Source organism: Biomphalaria glabrata, chromosome 6 (genome assembly GCF_947242115.1).
Source record: "Biomphalaria glabrata chromosome 6, xgBioGlab47.1, whole genome shotgun sequence".
NCBI lineage: Eukaryota > Metazoa > Mollusca > Gastropoda > Planorbidae > Biomphalaria > Biomphalaria glabrata.
Genome location: NC_074716.1, coordinates 36,356,591 through 36,379,265, shown reverse-complemented (window position 1 = coordinate 36,379,265; position 22,675 = coordinate 36,356,591). Strand labels below are relative to the sequence as shown.

Here is a 22,675-nt window from a genome sequence, read left to right as displayed (position 1 = left end):
TCCATATTAAAAATTAATATTTTTTAAAATTCTATACTAAATATATCATTTTCTAATAAAAAAACAAAAGTTATATAAGTTTAATGGAAGCATTTTTTTCACTCTGAAAGGGGGAAAAAACATTAATTCCGTCCAAGTATGGAACAGAATTCAAAGAGTTAAGTTATAATAACCGCATTTTTTAAATCCACTTTGTTTATTCATTTTACAGATATATTTTAAACTCATATTTAGATAGTTCAAAACTGAGACACCTTATGTTCTTGTATTGTTTCTTCTTAGGTAATAAAAAATTTGTTGTATGTTACTCGACTCACAGAAGTTTTGAACCTACCACAAGACCTTATTTGGTTGGCTAAAAAAGTTACCAGAGAAGCCAATATAGAAGTTATTAATAATATCAAGGTTACACTTAAGGTTAGACATTTCACTTTTTCAAAAAAGAAATATTGAAAATATATATCTGACATAATCAGCAGATTTATTAAAATGTTTTTCCTTTTACTTCATCTTGCATTTATTTATCATGGCTCTTTTCTATTGTTATAACTATTTTATATCAATGAAGCTTTTAAGGGCCTGGATTTTGTCTTAATCAAAAGTCTCCCAAGCTTGTTACATTTTCAGAATTGAACACTTTAAAAAAAATGTACTCTTTAAATTTAACAATACATCAATGACATTCCTGGTGACTTTCCAGCTAGATCTAGGTCTATGCTAAAATCTAAAACTTATAATTAGGGCTTTAAATTACCTTTTTGCCAACTGTGCCTACATAAAACATGGGCAAATGTCTCTTTCAGATGCTATTTTCTTTTCCTCTTGCCAGTGAGGGCAAACTGACACTTCAGTTTGTCTTATATAGAGCTTCTGCTATATTGAGACTCCTGCATTGTTTATAACATTGCCCTTATGTCTTAAATAAATCAGGCTTTTAAATAGTATTTAAATGTTAATAAATAAGTTTTAAAACTTTAAATAATGAATTGATTTTTTGAAATGATATTATTTAGGCTAATGCTTCAATAAATGGATCAATCTGTATGATTTTTTTTTTAATTTAGAATTTAGATTTGATTTAAATTTATTGGGGTGATCCTAAAACATTGTAATTATAAATACATAAATTTGTAAAGGATACTCATACATTTATTCTACAATATGGTTAGTATTACTGTACAGTACAGTGTTTCCCAAACTTTGTTTTGTGAGTCTAGAAAAGGTGTTCCACAAACTATTGGAATAATTAACTAGTAGGCCACCATGTGAATTCATCTCTCTAAAAAAAAAAAAGCAGTGTGTTCCGTTAAGGAAAAAGTTTGGGAAACCCTGCTTCACTAAGTTCAAGTCAGTATATGGCATTAATGTGGTGTTGACATTAAGATCTAGATATAGTCATTGAGTGGCTTTTTTTTAGATATCTTTATTGATTCTTTTTACCTAAGATAAATTAATCGTAAAGATATACGACAAAGTGTACAACATTTCCTTTTGACTTGTATCAAAAAGTCTTATTTTACACTAGAATTTTTACTCAGGATTTGTGTACATATTTGAGTTCACGCAGTTAAAGAAGTAGTTGTTAGCATTTAAACTATTGCCACATAATAAGGAAAGTGATGACTTGCCCTTTCTACTAAAATGTCTTAAGTGGGAAAATTCCATTTTTTTAAAACTAAATGTATACATCAAAATGGCATTTTTTAAATATTCTTCAGATAACTTAGCTAAATTAGTCAGCTAAATAAGTCTTCTGATTATGTTACAGAGAAACCATATATTTAAGTGGATAGCTGCTGTTGCTGTGACACTCAAGCAGGAGTATGTACAGTGTTTATTACCTGTAGTACTGCCAGTTTTACTAAGAGAAATGACTGAACAGTCTAAAGGTGAGTTCACATAATGCTGAAAAACAGCAATTTTATTTTGCGGACCTTTTGATCATTCTCCGTATATTGCAAGGTTTGTAATGATTAAGAAAATCATTCTTATGTCTAAAAAATATATTTTTAATCTTTAAAAAGTAAAAAAAAAAAGTATTGTCAACAGTTAACAAGGGTGCTATGTGGCTAGGGCAATGACCAACTACTTTTACTTTGCCCAACTAATTTTAGGTACCCATAAAATTTTGGGTGATTTGAGTGGCATCTTGAAAATCCAAAAGTTTAAAATCCCACTCTCCACCAAGATTTAAATTTGAGCCCTCAGTTTGAAAAACCACTTGGCCAGATTATACTTAATTTTTCACAAATTCTCTTAAAATTTTGTCCTGACTTCCAAAATTTACTCTGGGTCTATATCTTTTTAATAAATTATTTTTAAGTTTTACTTTCAATTTTTTTTAGCATCTTTTATATGGAGAAAAGCTTCTTTTAGTTTTGTGTATTCTATCTGTGTCACATTTAGAGCTCATAAACTAGAAAAGCTATTGAAAATCTGACTTCAACAAATTTTGTGAATTGCAAAGTTTTTGTGCGTTACTTTTTGTCTTCTAAAAGCAAATTTTTAAAATTTGTTTTTTTATTTGTTTAAATGAATTATGCCATTTTTCCATTAAAAAAACACCCCTTTTAAACCAATGCATTATTTAAGGGACATTATCTTTTTAAAAAGACAATTTTTGTGTATTTATGTATACAGATTTGTCAGTTTTCAAAATAATGTTACAAAAATATAAATGTATTGCTTTATTTGTGTGTCTTCCAGTGTATCAGCTACCAAGTACTGACAGTTAACAGAATTCATTTAGTTAAAAAAAAAAAGAAGACACACTTATTTTTTTTACCCATGTTTTAAAGTAATATTTAATTGCAGTATATGAGTCTACAATTGTTCTAATGGTACATTCTGGGAAGATACCATCAACTAGCTTTATAAAAACATTCTGCTCTTCTCTTCAGAACTATGTCTGATTATTCAAACTCCATTGTATTGCCTAAAATTCTCTTTTAATAAAGAACCAGAACAAAAAAAGTATTTTTAAATAAATACAAAACATTTATTCTAAAACTTGAAATCACTATAATATTAAAAACGCTTCACAAAAAATCAATACAATTTTTAGCGGCCCCCAAAAGGGGAATAGACGCTATTAGTTTTGTGTGGTCTGTCTGTCTGTCCATCCGTCCTGTTTAGATCTCGTAAACTATTAAAGATATTGAAAATCCAACATGATATTTTAGACCTTTCAAAGTTCTGATGCTTTTTTCTTTTCTGAAAGCAAAAAATTTTATTGACAAATGTACTAATTTATTTAAACAATGACCATGATGTGTACAACCATTTTCTTAATAATCTTTATATTCTAGATCTACATAGTTAACAAGAAAAACATAAAAAATACTTTTTAAAAAAAGCTTATATTAAGTGTAATTGTATCAAATAGTTTGGATCAGTTATGTAATTAAATGTATGATCGACCTAAACATATAGAAATATTTTTACCAATTGTTTACGTTTAGCTTTTAGCCTTCTCAATGCACTATCACTTGTCTGGACCAGTTGTGAAAGAGGGAGGGAAGAAAGAGGTATCTTGGTGAATGTTTACATAATAAAAAGTGCCCCTTCCAGACCTTGTGGTCTATAGGGCAGATGATGTAAAGGTCATCTGTTTCTTTGGCCTACATGATCGTTTTTTAAATGCATACAAAAATGTTCAATCAGGGTTCAAAAATTCTCAAGATGACTAATTTAACTTATACCACCACATCTGTCAAGTACAGTTTCTTTCCCTTGTTCAAGATACCAAACAAAATAATTAATTACCAATTGTTAATTGGTTAATTTTTTTTATTGATTCTTGTGTTGTCAGGTAAAAGAACTATTTAACATTTGTTCTTGAGAATTTTTGTGTAGATCTACACGCTAGTTATCATTCATTAGCATCATATTACAATTTTGAAGTATATGCTTTATAAACCTACAAAGTTGTGATCAATTATTTTTAAAATAAACTTTTGTATACATACTAAACAAAAAAAAACAAACAATAAGCCTAAAGTAACATGGAAATGTTTTTTTTTAATCTTTAATCATGGAATATCATACAAAGTAGAGATACAAAACACGCACACACACACAAAAGAATACAAAATTTTCATCCAATTTTTGAGCATTCCTTGAGTTAACTTTAAGGCTGAAAGCAATATTTTCACCATCTCTAAAGCAATCAGAACATTTTGACTTCCAGACAGCCAACATAATATCTTGTGGTCCATTCATATCATTTCAGACCGTCTCTTTGTAATCTTGTTTTGTGTTATGCAAAAAAGCTAAGCATATCTGCTAATCTGCCAATCTTACAGATATATTTTTAATGGAAATATTCCAGTCTCAAATTTTTAAAATGATTTTTACACTTTTTATTACACTATTATAAGAAATAAGATAAAGATGTTCAATTAGAGCAAAAATGACAAATATAGTATTCACTACTGGACTTTTTTATTATTATTATTATTATTATTATTATTATGCAAAAAAAAAAGTTTTTTTTTGTAGATCTACAAGCTAGTTATTTATGTATCAAAGAATGGTCAGGCCTGTCAGTGACTAAAATAGTACCAAAGTCAAAGGACAGAGAGGAATGGAGAAAGACTGTTGACAGATCTTGTGTGGTGCCCCATTGTCCAACAAACTAAGGGAAAGGTGAAAGTGAAGTTAAATGTGAACCTGGATTAACTGATGTTATTGAATGGTTATCTAATTGTTTTGTAAAGGGCCAATCTCTCATTCAACAAATATAACTCTTCTTTAGTTCGGTGTTATGGGTTGTAGTGCACAATATAATATGAAACACTACTTATTAATTGTTGTTTTAAATTACATTCTACTTTTATGCATACTAAATAGATTTTTTCTCTTTTAAAAAAAAAAGTAAACTTTTTTTTTTTTTGTGAATGAATGGAAAAAAACTGCTTGCATAGTCGATTTTAAAAATTAATTTTTTTCTCTTTCAGAAAAGAAAAGACAGTAGTTACTTGATTTAGAAATACAATTTTGAAACTAGAAAATCTATAACAGCTTGCATAAATGTGTTAAAAATATGGTAAATGATCATCTCTATTACCAAATAGTCTCTTGTGTTTTTTACTATTGATAGTTAATAGTTGTAAAAATGGTGTATTTTTATGAAAAAACTGCTTGCATAGTCGATTTTAAAAATTACATTTTTTCTCTTTCAGAAAAGAAAAGAGTAGCATTGCATCAGAACTTCAAAAGGTCTAAAATATGATGTCAGATTTTCTATATCTTTTCTAGTTTACGAGATCTAAACAAGACAGACAGACTGACCACACAAAACTAATAGCGGCTATTCCCTTTCAGGGGGTGGTAAAAATGTCTTAAAAAAAAAAAACAGAACATACAGAAAAGAAGAGGTCTGTAAGAAAGTAATGAATATAATCAATCTTTTGGGAGATTTGCTTATCAAATGCTTTGATGGACACATTTCAATAAAGCACCACAATGTCAGGTGGAAAAAGCAACTAAAAAGAAAAGATTGGTAACATCAAGAATGAACATGGGAACAGCAGAGATGAAAATGACTTGTGACTCCCTTGATTATAAAGAAAATACTTTTTCTTTTAGTAATATATCTGATGGAACACATTGTCAAAACTTTTTAATGCCTTTTTAACTGGTCCAAATAAAGAAAAGATAATGAATATAGTTTTCTCAACTTAAAATTTCTATTTCATTTTGATAGAGCAAGAACTGAAAAGTTTAGCCCTTGAAGTCTGTGATCTTTTGAAGAAAGCTACAGAAGTTGAGCAGTTTACTGCAGCTTATGCTCTTTCTTTGAAGCACAGGATGGAAAAAAAAGAAAATCGAAAAAGACAAATAGCTGCGGAGGTAAGCAAAAAGTTTAATTTATGAATATTGTTTTTGATTTGAACTATAGTTTAAAATTTACCTAGTTTCTTAATGTCTCTATTCAACTTTTCTCTTTGGTGTAGCTTTCTTTGATTTTATTTTACTTGTAATGTGTTTGGAAATGTGAATCTACACATTTTTATCTTGAAGCAAGAGAATTTCTTTTGATTCTCATTCAGCTAATATCTATTGATGTGACTCTTATGACAAAATTATCATTACAGCATTCATCTTTAATGTTATAGGTCTTGGATTTTTTATTTGATGTAAATTTTGTTGGAGAAAATATTAAGATGCATTCAAATCAAATACCAAAATAGATCAACAAGCAAAATATAAAAATCCTTTAAAATAAACAAGAAAGCTTTTCTATGGGAAAGAACTCCACACTTACAACTATCAATAATGTAGAAGTTATTTTCCTTATTTGATGTAAATTAAAATAATTAATTGACTAAAATATTTTATTGATTCATGTTTTTTTTAGGTACAAAAATAATTGTTAAATTGGAGACATAATGTGTTCAATTATCTAAGGCTATGAAGCCCTACATATTTAGCCATATCTGTGAATATGCAAATTTTCAAATTGATCTTAGCAAGGGGGTTAATTTGCATTTGATTTCTGTGTTCCCAATGGCGATTTTTTATACTTTGTATTATTATATTCAAATAGTTATTCATTCTACAAATCAAAATTTAGTATATTAAATTATTCAAGTTTTTAGAAAATTTCTATCTGTAACCTAGTTACTAGATGTAGAAACACTGCTATGTGGCCATTCTACAATTATTAGGTGTTTTAAAATTTTATTGAACTAATTAAATTTTGTTACTTTTTTAATGCTGTTACAAAAATATTTTCTATTATCTCAGTTTGTTTATGTGAATACTTGCGAAAGTGAACATTCCCCTGTTTGAACATAAATATATCAAAAGTCCCTTGCTCAAGTATTTCATCATCAGTAATTATTATATTATTACTAGTGTTACCCACCGACTTTCATTCGTTCCCAGGCTATAAATTGTGATTTTGCCATCGATCCTCCAAATGCTCCATACATGCATTCCTTTGGCCTGCTAATTCTAATATTTAATGATAATTATAATAATAGTAATACCACTATCTCATAAGTTAAGAAAAACTGAGTTGTAAAAACAACAAAAATATGGGAAACCTAGGCTTGGATTAAGCATTTATGGAAGTTATCTAAAATAACAATATACCCATTGTTATATCAACCTAGGGGATAATAAAACTGATCTCACAGATCTCAAGGCCCTTAACATTCCTAGGAAGATTCTCATTGCCTGTCATAGGGCAATATGGTACTGCTGCAGACCTGCCACATCACCAGAAAATTCCTCAGTGGAAACTGATAAAGAGACTACTATGAATTTTGTTTCCCTTTAATGAAACTCGACCCTGGCAGTGCAAGAGAATGATTACTCGGTTGTCTCTAACAAAATAATAATAATCTTTATTAACCATAAGGAAATTTGTCTTACAATGTGTGCATTACACCTTGTGAAATGTCATGTAGAGTTGTGCATCACACTTGGAACTCTAAGGCCAGCAAAAGCGAACTAGAGCTCCCTTCTACCGGCCTGAAGTGAGTGATGTTCCACCGTCACACCACTCAGTCTGACGGTTGGTTAAATTTAGAGTTTGATTTTTCGTTCACTTCCGGTGGATCCGGACTCGCGGATTAGAGATGCCTCCCTTCCTGCCCCTGTCATTTTCCTTTAATCTACCAGGCTAACCATGCTGGACATGCCATTTATGTAACGGCCCCTTGAAGGGTGATGCCTGGAAGTTGACATTGCTGCGGGAGCTCTTTTACATCCCCGCACAATGCAATGAGAATGCTCTCGCACCCTCTTAGGCACTCCCACGGGAGCCTTGTTTTGCTACCCTTTGGCTTAGCCATTCCCTCTCATGACCATTTCCACCCAGGCACCACGATGAGGCAGGGTAGCATGCCCAGGGTGCATAACACCAAACAAAACTATAGAAAACTAAAATATACAATCACACCAGACACTCATAATTTTATATCAGATAGTTTAATTTTATTTAATGATTTTATTGTCAGGGGGACAAAAGAGTTTTTGTGTCTGTTTGTCTTTAAGTTGAATTGGACCAGCCCATAAATTCCAGTATAACTTCTCTTCCGCCCCCACACAACTCTCTTCCCTAAGCTATATTCTTCTGCTTTTCTGTTCTTATTCAGAATATTTGATAGGCTCTATAATTTTTTTTTGGGTCCTTTTCAATTGGGGACTTGAACATCAGACATTTCGATTAAAGTCTGATGCTCAACCGACTAAGCTAACAGAGTGTCATTAATATTAGAGGAAATTATGCACAAAAGGTAAAGTGCTTAAAAACTGAAGTATAAAAACAAAGTTTAAATCTACAGAATTTGTTTGATTTTTAGCGGCCCCCGAAAGGGGAAAAGACGCTATTAGTTTTGTGTCAAATGTCTGTCCGTCCGTCCCATTTAGATCTTGTAAACTAGAAAAGATAGTGAAAATCCAACATCACAATATTTTAGACCATTCAAAGTTCTGATGCAACGGCTATAAAGAGAAAAAGCTATTTAGTATGCATTATAAGTTAGACCTAATTTAAAACGAACAGTAATCTTGTAAATGGCATGTTCTTGAACATTTTTTTAATTTGCGGAAATATTTGTAGTTTTTTTTTTGAGGATTCCAATACGAGATCTATCTCTTATTCGATGATGTAAACATCAATTATAAGACTTCAGTTAGGCCAGGGGATGCGCGGTAAAGCGCTTGACTTCTGAACCGGGGCGTCCCGGGTTTGAATCCTAGTGAAGACTGGGATGTTCAACTTCGGAATCTTTGGGTGCCTCTGAATCCACCCAGCTGTAATGGGTACCTGACATTAGTTGGGAAAAAGTAAATGCGGTTGGTCATTGTGCTGGCCACATGACACCCTCATTAACCATAGGCCACAAAAACAGATGAACTTTACATCATCTGCCCTACAGACCACACGGTCTGAATGGAGAATTAGTTAGGCCAGGTTCACATCTAACTTTGCATTCACTTGCACCTATCCTTTGATCTGCTGGACCGTTGGGGCACTACACAAGATCTGTCAACCTTCTTTCTCCATTCTTATCTCTCATTTGTCTTTGATATAATTTCATTCGGATGTTCTTTCTGAAAATCTTGAAGCCTGCCTGGGTGGACCACTTCGGGGGCCAATTTTGAGTTTGTGTTTCCACACAAACTGTCTTTGTAACCTTGTTAGTCTTTAGATCTATAATATATGTCCATCTAAATCTTAATGTCAATTATAAATTACTGACCTTCCTCTTAACATAAGATAGGCATAATTTTAAAATAAAACAGTACTTCAGATGAAGATAGTCTTAATGAAATAGTACTTCAGATGCCAAAGGTTTATGGTCTAGATCTAGATCTACATGGTAAAAAAAAAAGAGTAAGTTAGGAGCAAACAGGAATTGTTAATTTTGTATTATGTCTTCTTTCAAAAACATTGGGTTTAAATTGCAAATACCGGTAAATAATCTTTGGCTTAATTTGACAGTGAAAATTGCTTAGTTGTCCTAGGGCTAGGCAAACAGAAAATAACTGGTTTGATTTTTATTTTTTTTCTTACACTGCATGTGGAAAAATTAGTGATGCACTTGTAATAGATTAAATGATTATATATTCTATGTAAGGTATTGGCCTCCTTCATCTATATGATTATATTGTTATAGTATTTTGATATTGTCTGACATTTAGACTGTTACCATTTTTTTTTTATCTTATCTGTTTAGGCTGTGACCTTTCCAGATGTAGCTGCCAGGAAAAAGATTAGACATAATCTGAAAAAGAAAGAATCAAAAAAGCGGAAGATTGTTGAGAAGAGGCCACTTCAGAGAGTGAAAAAGAGTAAGCTGTCCATTCTCAACATGCAAGTGGACAGTGACTAATTATGATTATGAATAAATATATTTGCACTGTGCTATACTTTTTTATGTTGATTCAATAATTTAAATCCATTATAGCTAATGAATGAAATAATATGTAAATTGTCATGTTTTGTCAGTGAATTAAAAAAAATAAATTAAAAAGATGTGTTGAGTAACTTTGTTGTACCAGTAATATGAAACACAATTAACATGACATAACAATCAAAAGCGTAGTGAGTATAGCTGATGTCCTCTTTTTTAAATATTACGTCACTGTCATGTAATCTTGCTGTTCACATTGTTATATAAGTTGTATGTATTCCACACAGAGTAAATACTTTTTCCGTGCAGGGTTACTCTAAAATTTCAAGGAGTAACTTCGCTGACTAGTGCTGTGTTACTCTCAGGAAGTAACTTGGTATATAGGGTAGTTTATTTCATCATCCTTATCATTTAAGAAGAAACCTGATAAGAACACTGAAAACAAAAGAGACCATGAATGTGTGGAAGTAAAGTATCAATATGCAGTTGAAGAAGGGAAAATGTCTCTTGATGAGAGAAGTAGTGCTGAAGAAACTCTTTGAGAACACCCTTTTACCACAGTGCCCCAACCCGTGCTTTCTGTGCAGCTAAGGCATCTATTACATCATCTACATCGATACTGTCTTGTATTTGTGATTCCACTAACAGTAAAGCCATGCTATGCCTTTCTTTGTTATTGTGCTTATAACTTGAGCTTTGAGAATGATCTATCACACGACGCAATGGAAGTGGCAGTATTCTTTTTTGAAGTAGCGTCTGTATTATATAAGATAAGATATTCCGATAAAGTTTGCAAGGTTTGAGCACACATCATTACCATATGAAGCCAGCTTCCTCAGCAGTCATCATCCAAAGACTCCAAGAGGTCTTGGAAGACATGGTTTTGCAGCCTTTTGAATCTGTCCTTCATGTGAAGTCTGTCACAACACGTTTGAATTGTAGTTCTATTGACATGTCCTACATCAGAACTCAACTCCCCTGGACTGGAAATCCATAGCATCTCTACCTTCTTTTGCTTTTTGGATGGATTGGGTGATTAGTTTCGTCCCTTTCCCATCATTTTGCAAAAAGCATGAAAAGGTTTTAATTTCTTCAGCAGTATGTGCAGTTCACGTTTTTTGTAGTTTCTTCTGAACTATATTGATTAGGCGCAGGAGATTTAACCAGAATTCCAGATGATCAAAAAATTCATAATTTTCCACTGCATCAAGAAGATTCTGTGCACTGCTTCTAGTGTCCATTCTTTCCGTTGTTGATTCAGAAACATTCTCCAATAGCGTGATGATTTTGTCTAGATGCAAGGAAACTGACGACATAGCTTCTTCTCTTGCAAAACCACCTAAGAACCTCTACTTTTTTAAACTCTAGGCTCCAGTTTTTTTCAGTTTGGCTCAGCTGGGGGGGGGGGGGATCTGAAAAAAAGTTGAACAATTCATGTGCAGTTCCAAAAAAAAAGAACGAAGAGCTGCCAGGTTGAGAGATTGATTATCACAGTTTAGAAATGTTGCCTTTGTCTAAAAGACGTTTCTGCAGGCTAGACAGACGGCCACTCATTGCGGCTGAGTTATCATAATGTTATGTATTTCTGAATCTTCTGGCTAGATGTATTAGTTGGCACACAAATAAAAACACAGCAAAGAACTTGACGACTAAACTTTCAGTTTCATATAACTTTAATGGCTATTAACTCTAACAATTCGTTACTGTAACATGTAGCGTAGAAGACTGTACAATATCTGTCAGTTTACAGTTAGCTATACTTCGTTGCGATTCATCTCTTCACAACTTGCAATTCATCTCTTAACTTGCATCGAGCCGTATTCCACAGAACAGACCAACGACACACTTCCCAGTGTCGTTCCAGGTCTCCCAAAGCTGAACAAAGTCGTAGTCAAGTCTACCGAGTCAGAGCCGCACACGTCTTACATCGACTGTAACGGCTCGTCCACTGTAGATCGCTGTATAGACTTTAACGACAGTAGTCCACTCCAGTTAACTCTACCCTAGTTAACTTGCATCGAGTCGTACACATTTCTCTTCTACTAGAGCCGCACACGTCTTACATCGTCTGTATCGACTGTAACTGCTCACTCACGACTCCATACGACTGTCTTTCACATTAACTCTCTGGCTTATATAAGAGTCCCTAATCGCTTGTCCATAGTTGCAAAAACACTGCTAGTATCCTCTGGAACAACGGGAGGAAACATCACATCCTGTCGTTGTTTATACATGTCGATTCCAGAGAACACTCGCTGCTGTGTCATCTCGCCGGGGTCATACATTGACCTCTACCTATCACTGTCATTTGTAACACTGCCCCCTTCTTAGATCTGTTCGCCCCCTAATTAAATCTGTTAACCACGATACTGATGAAATCGATCGACGATCAAGTAGGAAGCTTTGGTGGTTGCCCCCTTCTCAGAGATGTTCTTTCAATCTGGCAGTTGTCCATCTTCTTTCCATAGAAGAATGGGAGCCAAATCCTCATTTTTCAGCAGTTCCTCACAAATGTTTTCATCAATCTTGGTATGGAAACATCGACCTTCAGATGACGACATTGGGCACTCTTGTCGAGAAAATTCATCAGCATTCTAACGAGTTCGTGCTTCACTGGCTGAGTTTTACATTTTCAAGCATCTTTTTACAGCTTCTTCTGAGATAACTAGGTTCATCACAGTACAGCAATATTTACATGCTCTTCTTACAACAGCAACTGACTTTGGGTTTGTACGATGCCTGTTGGGTTGATCTTTTCGTACAATTTTATTTGTACAGTTCTATCTCAGATGGTTACTAACTTCACAGTTCTGGCATCTTACACTAGTTCTGTCCTTCTTGCTTCTGACTTGATTATCGTTCTTCTAAAACCTCTGTTATACTTCATCAAACCTATTCTAATAAGGAATGTTCTTAGATTATTCTTTAGTGGCTTCACACTTTCAACTGATTCGTAAGGCTTTCTTCTTTGGTTTATGGTCCCGGACAGAATCTTTCTAACAACATGGGCTATGGAGTTTCGTTAGTGCAGGTGGGGGTCTTACAGTGGGAGAAGTGGTGGGCTTGTTTTCTAACATGAGCTGTGGAGTTTCATCAATGCAGGTGGGGGTCTATCAGTGGGAGAAGGGCTGTTCTTGTATCTTGATCTTGTTTGGGCCATCCACGTTGCACTCTGCACGTGTCGCTTTCTCCGCCTCTTCCATTTGATATTTCTTTGGTTGCGTTGATGTCGTTGTCTTGCTTTCTTGTCAATCAATGCTGATGGCAGCTACATAGCACATAGGAAGGTATTGCATTTCATAGCTGTAGTCATCAAGACTGTTGATCTAACAAGCTGCTTCAGCATTATTATTCGATGGGTGCTTTGCGAATAAGCTGCAAGTCCACTTGAAGGCAAGGTGTCAAACACGTCATCACCTTCATCCGAGTCTGGAGGACTCGACTGTGGGGCAGGTTGATAACATTCAACGTGCATAGGTCCATCATTTTCAGCATCAGATTCTATTGTGTTTCCTTGACTTTCACCAGGGCTTCTAGCGCCTACCTTGATAGCTGTACAAGCTTCTGTTAAGTCTAGAGCTTGTTGGTGTATTTCTTGGCATTCACAGTCTTCTTGCAAAGCTACGTACGTACAGTTCTTGTCAAACGCATGAGTGCAGTAATCAAACATCGAGTTCCTCTCGCAGACACCAGCAGATAGACAAGTCTTTAAGGCCAACAGCAACAGGCTTGGACGCAGACCCAACGTTGTCTTGATCTGTTTGGCTGGTTGAGGTATCAGGTCTATCTGTAGCTGAAGCTTCGGTCAAACTATAGGTCTCTTCTATTGTTTCTTCAGTGGTCTCATTCTGCTTTTCGTTGAAATAGTAACAGCTACCGTCTCTTTTTATTTCTTGTGGGCCACATTCGTTTGGTTTGCTATTACAGTCACAGACAGCACAAAGCCATCGTAATCATCCTTATCGTGATTGTCTGTATCGCCACATTCTTGGTTGGACAATTGTTCGCTGTTCATCAGTGGTGTAGCTCTTTTATCTGTCGACTCAATCTGATACTGCTGAATGTTCAGTAGCTCGTTCATCAGGATTCTCGTTTGATCTTTTATCGTATCTGTTTGTTCTTCTGTCTTGTTGGGCGTGGTAGCTATTCCATTCTCATTCATGACTTTGATCAACTGGTTAAATGAAGAAAATCTGGTGTTGATTTCTGATTCTATCTTCTTAATGCTCTCTTTCACCGTTCATTTTGTATTGCAAAGTTCTCAGGAGCTCCGTCATATTAGGTTTAATTTCAAATTGGCAAGTGTCCGGATTCTCATCTTCCTCCAACAGGGCTTGTCTGAGACGTGCTGTTAGCGTTTCTTTATTTCCGTTAAGCTGTAGACCTCTTTCTCGAAGCTCTTGTCTAAGTTCTTTCATGTCAAATTCAATAAGAAGTTTGATGGAACCCATTCTAGCCAGAAAGATCCCACTTCTGACACCAATTGTTACGTATTTCTGAATCTTCTGGCTAGATGTTTTAGTTGGCACACAAATAAAAACACAGCAAAGAACTTGACGACTAAACTTTCAGAGTTTCATATAACTTTAATGGCTATTAACTCTAACAATTCGTTACTGTAACATGTAGCGTAGAAGACTGTACAATATCTGTCAGTTTACAGTTAGCTATACTTCGTTGCGATTCATCTCTTCACAACTTGCAATTCATCTCTTAACTTGCATCGAGCCGTATTCCACAGAACAGACCAACGACACACTTCCCAGTGTCGCTCCAGGTCTCCCAAAGCTGAACAAAGTCGTAGTCAAGTCTACCGAGTCAGAGCCGCACACGTCTTACATCGTCTGTATCGACTGTAACGGCTCACGACTCCATACGACTGTCTTTCACATTAACTCTCTGGCTTATACAGAGTCCCTAATCGCTTGTCCATAGTTGCAAAAACACTGCTAGTATCTTCTGGAACAACGGGAGGAAACATCACATCCTGTCTTTGTTTATACATGTCGATTCCAGAGAACACCTGCTGCAGTGTCATCTCGCCGGGGTCACACGTAGTGACCTCTAACTGTCACTGTTCATTTGTAACACTGCCCCCTTCGTAGATCAGTACGTCTTCTGGAACAACACGTGAGGGCACGTCACATCCTGTCTTTTTTAGATTCCAGAGAACATTCGCTGCTGTGTCATCTCGCCGGGGTCATACGTTGACCTCTACCTATCACTGTCATTTGTAACAATAAGTTTGACCTCTGCACAGATCAAAGTCCAGTCCAATGTCTTTAAGAGTTTTCAGGACTTCTTCATAATGTTGCTTATCAGGTTTCAAAATTTCAAAGTAACCAATGAATGTTTCTTTATTTCAAAATTATTAACATCCAAGTAACAAACTATTAGGAATACCTCTTCTTGATGGGGTGGAATCAAGCACCTGAGAAAAATAACAAACTTGCTTGACTTTACCAACAATTGATTCCGTAATTTTGTGCCCATCAAGTTTATGAACCCAATTTGAATATCTGGTGACAAATAATACGATTCTATGTAATAATAACAACTAACAGAAATTTCCCCATTATGTCACAATGCACATCTGGAATTCTGGTCAAAGCTCCTGCGTGGTTCTTTATCTCTTCTATACAAAATACGCAATCCATAAAGGCTGTCAAGTGATACGTTTTTTTTTCCTTGTTTTATCAATATTATCACGTGTCTAAATGTTTGTTTACGATTGGTTGAGGTCCATTAATATAGTTCAGAAAAAACTACTTAAGTCTGGACTGCACATACGTAAGCTGCTGAAGCATGCTTTCTGCAAAATGATGAGAAACTGAAAAAGTAAAAGAAGGTAGGGAATTCCCTGTAATCAAAACAACCAGAAGAAGAAAAAATTTGATGAGGAGTTGAGTAGGACTGTTAATAGAACTGCAATTCAAACGTGTTGCGACTGAAGTGCTGGACATATGGAGATGAAGGGCAGATTCCAAAGGCTGGAAAGAAAATGGACACCTTAAGTTTCTTCTTGAACCTGTTGAATCATAAATCGCTTGTTCAATGATGTCATTGATACACGAGCTATTTTCACCAACAAACCAGTAATACAATCACAAATAGACAATAGTGTCAAAACCTTGCAACCTCCTCGAATGCTGCTAAATCATGCCACATCAAAAACTATCATCAAAAACTATCTCAGGTGAACAATAACGCAACACCCCCCCCCCCCCGGGCCCCAAATCCCTAGCTACGCCCTTGCCAACTGGAGGAGAAGCTCGTCTCTGCTTCAGTCATAGACAACATGGCTGTCTGCAAAGCACCCGGATGCGATGGTATCACCCCAGATCTTTTAAAACAATGCAAAACTACACTTATCCAACCTCTACATCAGTGGTCTTCAAACTTCTTTGGCCTACCGCCCCGCCCCCTTTTCGTATTTTTTCTTTTAAATATTGGCCAGCACCCCCTCTAAGAAAAACACATATAAAGATGCGTGAAAAGGCGCATTTGAACAAAATGTCATCTTTTTATTAATTTTTATGCTGTCAAATTCTCCCCCCTCCTCCACCCACCCTGGCTACGCCACTGTGTGCCTCCTATGTTTACATTCTTTTTTACTGAAGACATAATTTTGTAAATCTATTTTTTCCTGCAAATCAATTTTGAACATCAGTAAAAATTTGTTTAATAATTGTCATTTATAATTAATTTGTTTAAATTTTAGAAGTGAATCGTAATTTCTTCATAGAGCATTGTTATGTGAATTGCATAGATATCGGTGTCCTTAGGCAGTAATTCATTTGTCAACAAACAAGTTATGTGAGATTGTAAAACTCTTTAAAATAGATGTAATATCTCGATAAAAGAAAAATGATATAATCAATGAAAGTCAACTTCTTTCCTAGCACTCGGAGGTTCGTTTCATTCATTTGTGTTAGATGCCTAGCATGTAAAACAATTTAGTTTAGCCTGCTTTGTCATCGCCAACCGTTGAATCTTCCTGTTTCTCAAAATAAAATTGTATTTAAAAGCTTAACAAAACGAGCAATAACAAACCCCTTTCGCAATCCAGCGAACTTCAGTTTACAACAAGAGTCTAACATCATTTTCATCATTTGTTTCACAAAACTGTTGAAACATGAGATTATTTTCGGCATGTTTTTTTTTAAATTTACAATTTTATAATTAGATTCTTGTGTAGTGTGGTAGTTGTAGGTCTATCTCTGCCGTTGAGGATGGTGGGCAATAGAAATTTTTGATGGTGTACTTAGTTCCTCCTCTCCAAAGAAGTATTTCTTGCATGTCGAGATCTGTAGTGTTCTGTACATGTTTTACTGTGGATTGTGTGTCGTTTCTTATGAGGGTCATAATTCCCTGACATTTGGTGAAAAAGCATCTGTACTGTGTGTAGCCTGTGATGTTCAGTTTTTTCTTGGGCAGTAGTGTTTCTTGTAACAACCTGGTTCAGATGTTTAAATGGTTCAAAGGAAGCACGCCCCTTTTATGAGCCATGTGACCCGAAAAAGGCTCGTGGCCAGGATAAGAAATTGGCTCTTCACCGATCTCTCTGTCAGGAGGCCCCCGTCGACTAAGTGATCATTTATTCACACCCATCTTGGCATGTTGCATGTTCTTCCGAACCATCCTTATGCCTATGCTGTCCCATCATACCAGTGGAGAGACCATCACCACGCGTAGGGCCCCTTTGGGAAAAGGGCTGATGGGGGTTTCGGACGTTTAGCGAGCCTTTTTTCCATCCCTACCACGTGTAATGTACCCTTGCTAGGGGATGAGCTATGTTAGTTCCACTACAGCCCAACATAACTCCTGTACGGCAGTGCTGAACAACTGAAGAAAACAGCACACTTTTTTTTATTGGCACAGTCTGCAAAAGAGCTCACAGCTCAGCAGCAATAAAGCTGGCTAGACATAGAATATAATAGAAGATAATAGAAATGAAATTGCGAGCTAAACTTTTCTTGTGTATCATAACTCACTGATGGTTCCCCATATGTCGTCATAAGCTACATAACTAGACTATTTTGAAATAATATTACATCACTAAAGGAAAAAAAAAGTCGTTTTGTGTAACATATGTTTTAAAAAATAATGAGACCACTAAATCATATCTTGCTTTGACGTTTTTTGTTTTTAATATTGTTTTAATAGCAGATTTGTATAATTGTTCATGAATATTCTGAAATTATTTTTGGATATTTCTATATGTTCGTTGGTTTCATAACCTCATCTAAAATGCCGTCATTCAAAGTAGAACATTGGGATACTTTTTATCTAGTAGCAATTCACTAAAACCCTTAGCAATATACCTTTAAATACCCAGCGAGCTTTTGTAACAACACTTTCAATGTTTTTTGTTGTTAAAAAAATTAAATGATTCTATTTGAATGTTAGCTTAAACGTTTGTTTCAAATTCACATTGACATATCAATATATTAATATATCTAGATAAAATAAACTACAATCTAAACGTATGCGTTCATTAAGCTGACACTCCTTCGATCTAGTCATCAGAGATGGCCTGGCCAACCAAGCTACTAAATGGGTTCAGTGCAATTCAACGAAAGTTTCAAGTTTCAGTATAAAGAGCGGAGTTAAACTATGATATCTCCAGGCCCCAACCGTCTTTGGAATACTATTTTCACTGCTAACGCACAACGCGTTTGACAAATCCACCGAAACCATTTATCTCCATTACAGATTTGATTGCAAACTCCTAAATATTACCAAAGGGCTAAAACTAAAATCAGAACCACCCTCATGAGATATGCTATTCGCGGATGCTATCTGGGATCCACAATTTAAGATGACGCATTGACCGCTAAACTCAGGTCGAGTTTGGGAAATCCAGAAGGTCACTACAGCAACAAAAGGTATGCGTTATGAGTACGCTACTGTATGAAGACAAGGTCGCTTGCGCTAGTTTGGTATCGAGTCCCGAAAGTCATCCTCTATGGAAAACTCTAGAATGGCTCAAGAAATACTGATAATGGCACGATAAAGCATAACGACCAGCATCTAAAAAAAAACACATTACTTCAAAAACGTAATAAGTGTCAATCCAATGTCACTGTGGTCGGTTGTGGGCACAATAGTGTGGGTGGCACTAGAGTTCTGCAGAACCATATAAATAGGAGCATTAAGTTGCAAATGTAGAGAAGGTAATATGTGTAGATTTTCGTAATTAGGCATATCTATAAAACCTGAAAGATTGGCAAAAGAGGATATGGTGAGCAATTACATGTTCCACATCAAGATCAGTAGGATTTCTTTCACTCATGACGATACCGTTGATTTGACCCCATTAAATTAAATTAATTTTAGTTCTATAAACTTTAATTTGAACTTTAAAAAGAGCATGCATTCTTATATATTCAATACCTTCTATAACATTTCCTGAGTGCATACAAATAAGTTACTGAAGTTTACATGGTATACATGGTATTGACAAACAAATGAGCAATATAAATAATTCCATGGGAACGAAAATAATTACTGAAAGAAATTAAATTACCTGGGAATGTCAAGTCAACAGACGTTTATATGTATATGCCATTGACCGGCACACTGTAGGGAAAAGGAGGCCAGACAATAGCGTGGAGTGGCATTAGAATGCTAGGCATGAGATGGAAAGAGACTGACACGAGACGAGGAAATGGAAATGGATCAGCTTATGGAGAAGTATGCGGCAGGACAGAGTTGAGGTATCTTGGAAAGGCTAGAACTTTTTATGCTTGAGCTAAATGATTCTGGACCAGAAGAATTTTTTTTTTTTGGACATTCGGATGGTCTAGACGTTAAGTCCGCTTAGTGCGTTATCGCTAGACTGTGTTGTCGTTTCCAGGGTCACTGGTTCGAGCCGAGCTTTATTTTCGGTGCTTTTTTCACCACTTTCTCTCATTTAAAAACTTGGTCCCTGGTGCTGATATTTATTTATGTTTAATATGTTTGAAATATGTTTCTGTCCTACCTGATTTGGTTGCTGCAAGGTGCAAAATTGAAAGAAAAGAGCGGTCTTGTTATCTTACAAACTGACTACCGCACTTAAAAAACTATGAAGTGTTATTGATATTATATGCTGTATCGGTTGTCGTTCTTATGTTTACATGCGCTTGTAACTCGTCCGTAAGAATATGTGTTGTATTAAAGTGTATTAAACCCATTCTAAGCGGACTTGGTTTTCGACTCTGTAATCATAATGTTCATAACAATTTAATAAACTGAATCAAAACTGTGAAGTTGTAAGAATTTCGAAATGGATAGGACATCGAGCCCATGGCACCTTAAGCAGCAGAGCATTCCAGACTCTAAACAGTATCTGTCAGGTGGGTTTTTGTCATCTAGGGTATGATGTACTCCGCCGGGCTCCCCACCTGAACAGTGTTTAACTTTATGCCGGGGTTATAATTTAGCCTTGGCTCGTCTGCCTGGGCACCCCTAACAGTCTAGTAATCAATTTATGCAATAAATATCTAGGAACGAATAAACCAAATATTAACGTATACTAGTGAATAACAATATTGCATATAACAACAAAGGTTTAATGAGTTAATGATATATATGATATTATGAGGCATGACAATGACAATTACAGATTACATTCAAAGGGCTATAGCACACCTTTCTCAGTGCCATAGTCAATCAGGCCTCACAACGCCAACCCAACGCCACGGGCAATAGTCAACTACCAAGCCTACAACTCAGACTTGACTCCAGCAGAGTCCCAAGCCTGCGTCCCTAGATAAGAAAAATACACAATCCTTTGATACCGCCATTCTCACGATTATTAAAGAAACGATTGTTAAGCTACGACATGTAGAAGATAGTAAAATAAACTAACTTACCCAATACTGGGGAATAACACCACACAGATAACTCAATCTCAAGGCACACCAAGAGAACACAAAGAGACTCATCTCAAGGCACAACAAGAGAACAATGACACCAATATAGCGCATCCTTAGAAACAGAACTAATAAGACCTTATGGTGCTCAAACGAAAATAACCTACCAGATGCGCACGACAGTATCTACATTCAACCAAAGAATGAGGTGTTTGCAAGGCACAGATTAGCTACTTGCAAACAAGAGCAAGGTCAAACGATATGCAGAAATTAAGAACCCTAAAATTGCAACTTCAAAGCGGTGACTGCTGAAAAGAGGCTATTAGAGATTCATCAATGGACTATTTTCCGACAGCATTCGAAAACGTATTCTTGAAAAGACTGTTTTGAGTTTAAAGGACGTATTCGAGTAGGCTGCTTATCAGAACTCATTTTAATATGAATCATCATAGCCGGAAAATAATTACGCGGCAACTACTCTCACCAATTCTTTGGCCACACCTTCGAAAAATGTAACGATTCCTCAAGTGCAAGCAATTCACACACACGTGAAGTAAATGCATCAGCTAGCAAGTGTTACTTTTGCGCAAGGGAAGCGAAATGCAATCAGTGCTTCAAAAAGGGTCATTTTCAAAGTATGCAAATCGAAATCTTCAACAGTGTCGGCTATCGCTACTATGCAAGCCTTTGAGTTTAAACAAACGATACCCATTTTCATCAACTACATGCAATTGAAAGCCCTAGTAGATACATTGCTAAAAAGCACACATGGCCGTTATGTTTCTCAGGCAACAGAATATTATTGGCTTCCTCTACCCATCTATCTCGAAACACTCAAGGACATGATAACGATAACATACGACTCAAAAATGAACGATACGAAGGAGTTAAACTTTCTCTACTAGACAACTTGTGCTCCAAAGTCATTCTTGACTTTATAAGTTTGCATCAAAATCTGTTTATTCCTTTCGATGGTCAGAAACCATCTTTGTGTCTTATTACTCTCCAACCAACGAGGCTCCTGGCCTATTTAGTAATTTGTCACCAAACTGTACCCCAGTGGCTACAAAGTCTTCCAGATAATTCCAGATAATTTCAGATAAGAAGAAGAAGATAGAGAAGAATTTCCAGATATAATGATGACATTATTGAACCATCTAAGCACAAGTTCTAGTCACAACAAATGACATATAAGAACCATCAACCGGTTCACTCTACTAGACGCCTACCCTATGCCCAGAATTGATGAACTAGCCGAAAAGATTTCGATGTATATAGCACTTTAGACCTGAAAAAGCATACCATCAAAGAAGAGGAAAGGCCGTTCACAGCCTTCGAAGCATGTGGGAAACTATCAATTCTGAGTGGCGTTACGATTGGAGTCGTCTGTTTTCACCGTACGATTGACAAAATCATCGAAAACATACGACTCACTGACACTTTTGTTTATGTAGACAATGTGACCATCTGCGGTGTGGACCCTGAATCACACGAGCGAAACCTACAGCGCTTTCTTGATAGTGCTCAAAAGTATGGAATCACTTTTAATGTAACAAAAAGTGAAATTAGCACTACTAAAGTGAGACTGTTAAGATAACGAGATTTCCAAAGGACAACCTAAGCCGGATCGTGAGAATTACCCGTACCATTGAACATGCGTAAACAGAAACGAGTAGTGGGTCTTCTATCTGGGTCTCTGACAGTTGATACCTAACTTCTTAACAAAAATAAGCCTGTTAACAAGAAATCAATTTCCTGTCCAGTAGAAGTCAAAAGAAGATTTGAAAGTTTGAAAAATGAGCTTGAAAAAGCCGCCGTATATACTGTTGATCCGAATCGCCCCTTTAACCTGATATAGCAATTGGGGCTACCCTCAACAACATTGGCAACACTGTGAAAATGCCAAGAAGTTCTAGCAATCAAGACTAAATGTACTCAATCAAA

General features: G+C 35.6%; 1 protein-coding gene across 1 annotated transcript in view; it reads left to right on the top strand.

Annotated features, from left to right (window-relative positions):
* Positions 1-9,992, top strand: part of LOC106067654 (small subunit processome component 20 homolog) — a 144,990-nt gene extending 134,998 nt beyond the window's left edge. The window contains exons 59-62 of the mRNA XM_056031514.1: positions 283-417; positions 1,769-1,889; positions 5,708-5,853; positions 9,696-9,992. Of these exons, the coding sequence (XP_055887489.1) occupies positions 283-417; positions 1,769-1,889; positions 5,708-5,853; positions 9,696-9,851 (558 nt within the window). The 3' untranslated portion in view covers positions 9,852-9,992. The remainder of the gene's footprint in view (positions 1-282; positions 418-1,768; positions 1,890-5,707; positions 5,854-9,695) is intronic.
* The last annotated feature ends 12,683 nt before the right edge of the window (positions 9,993-22,675 follow it).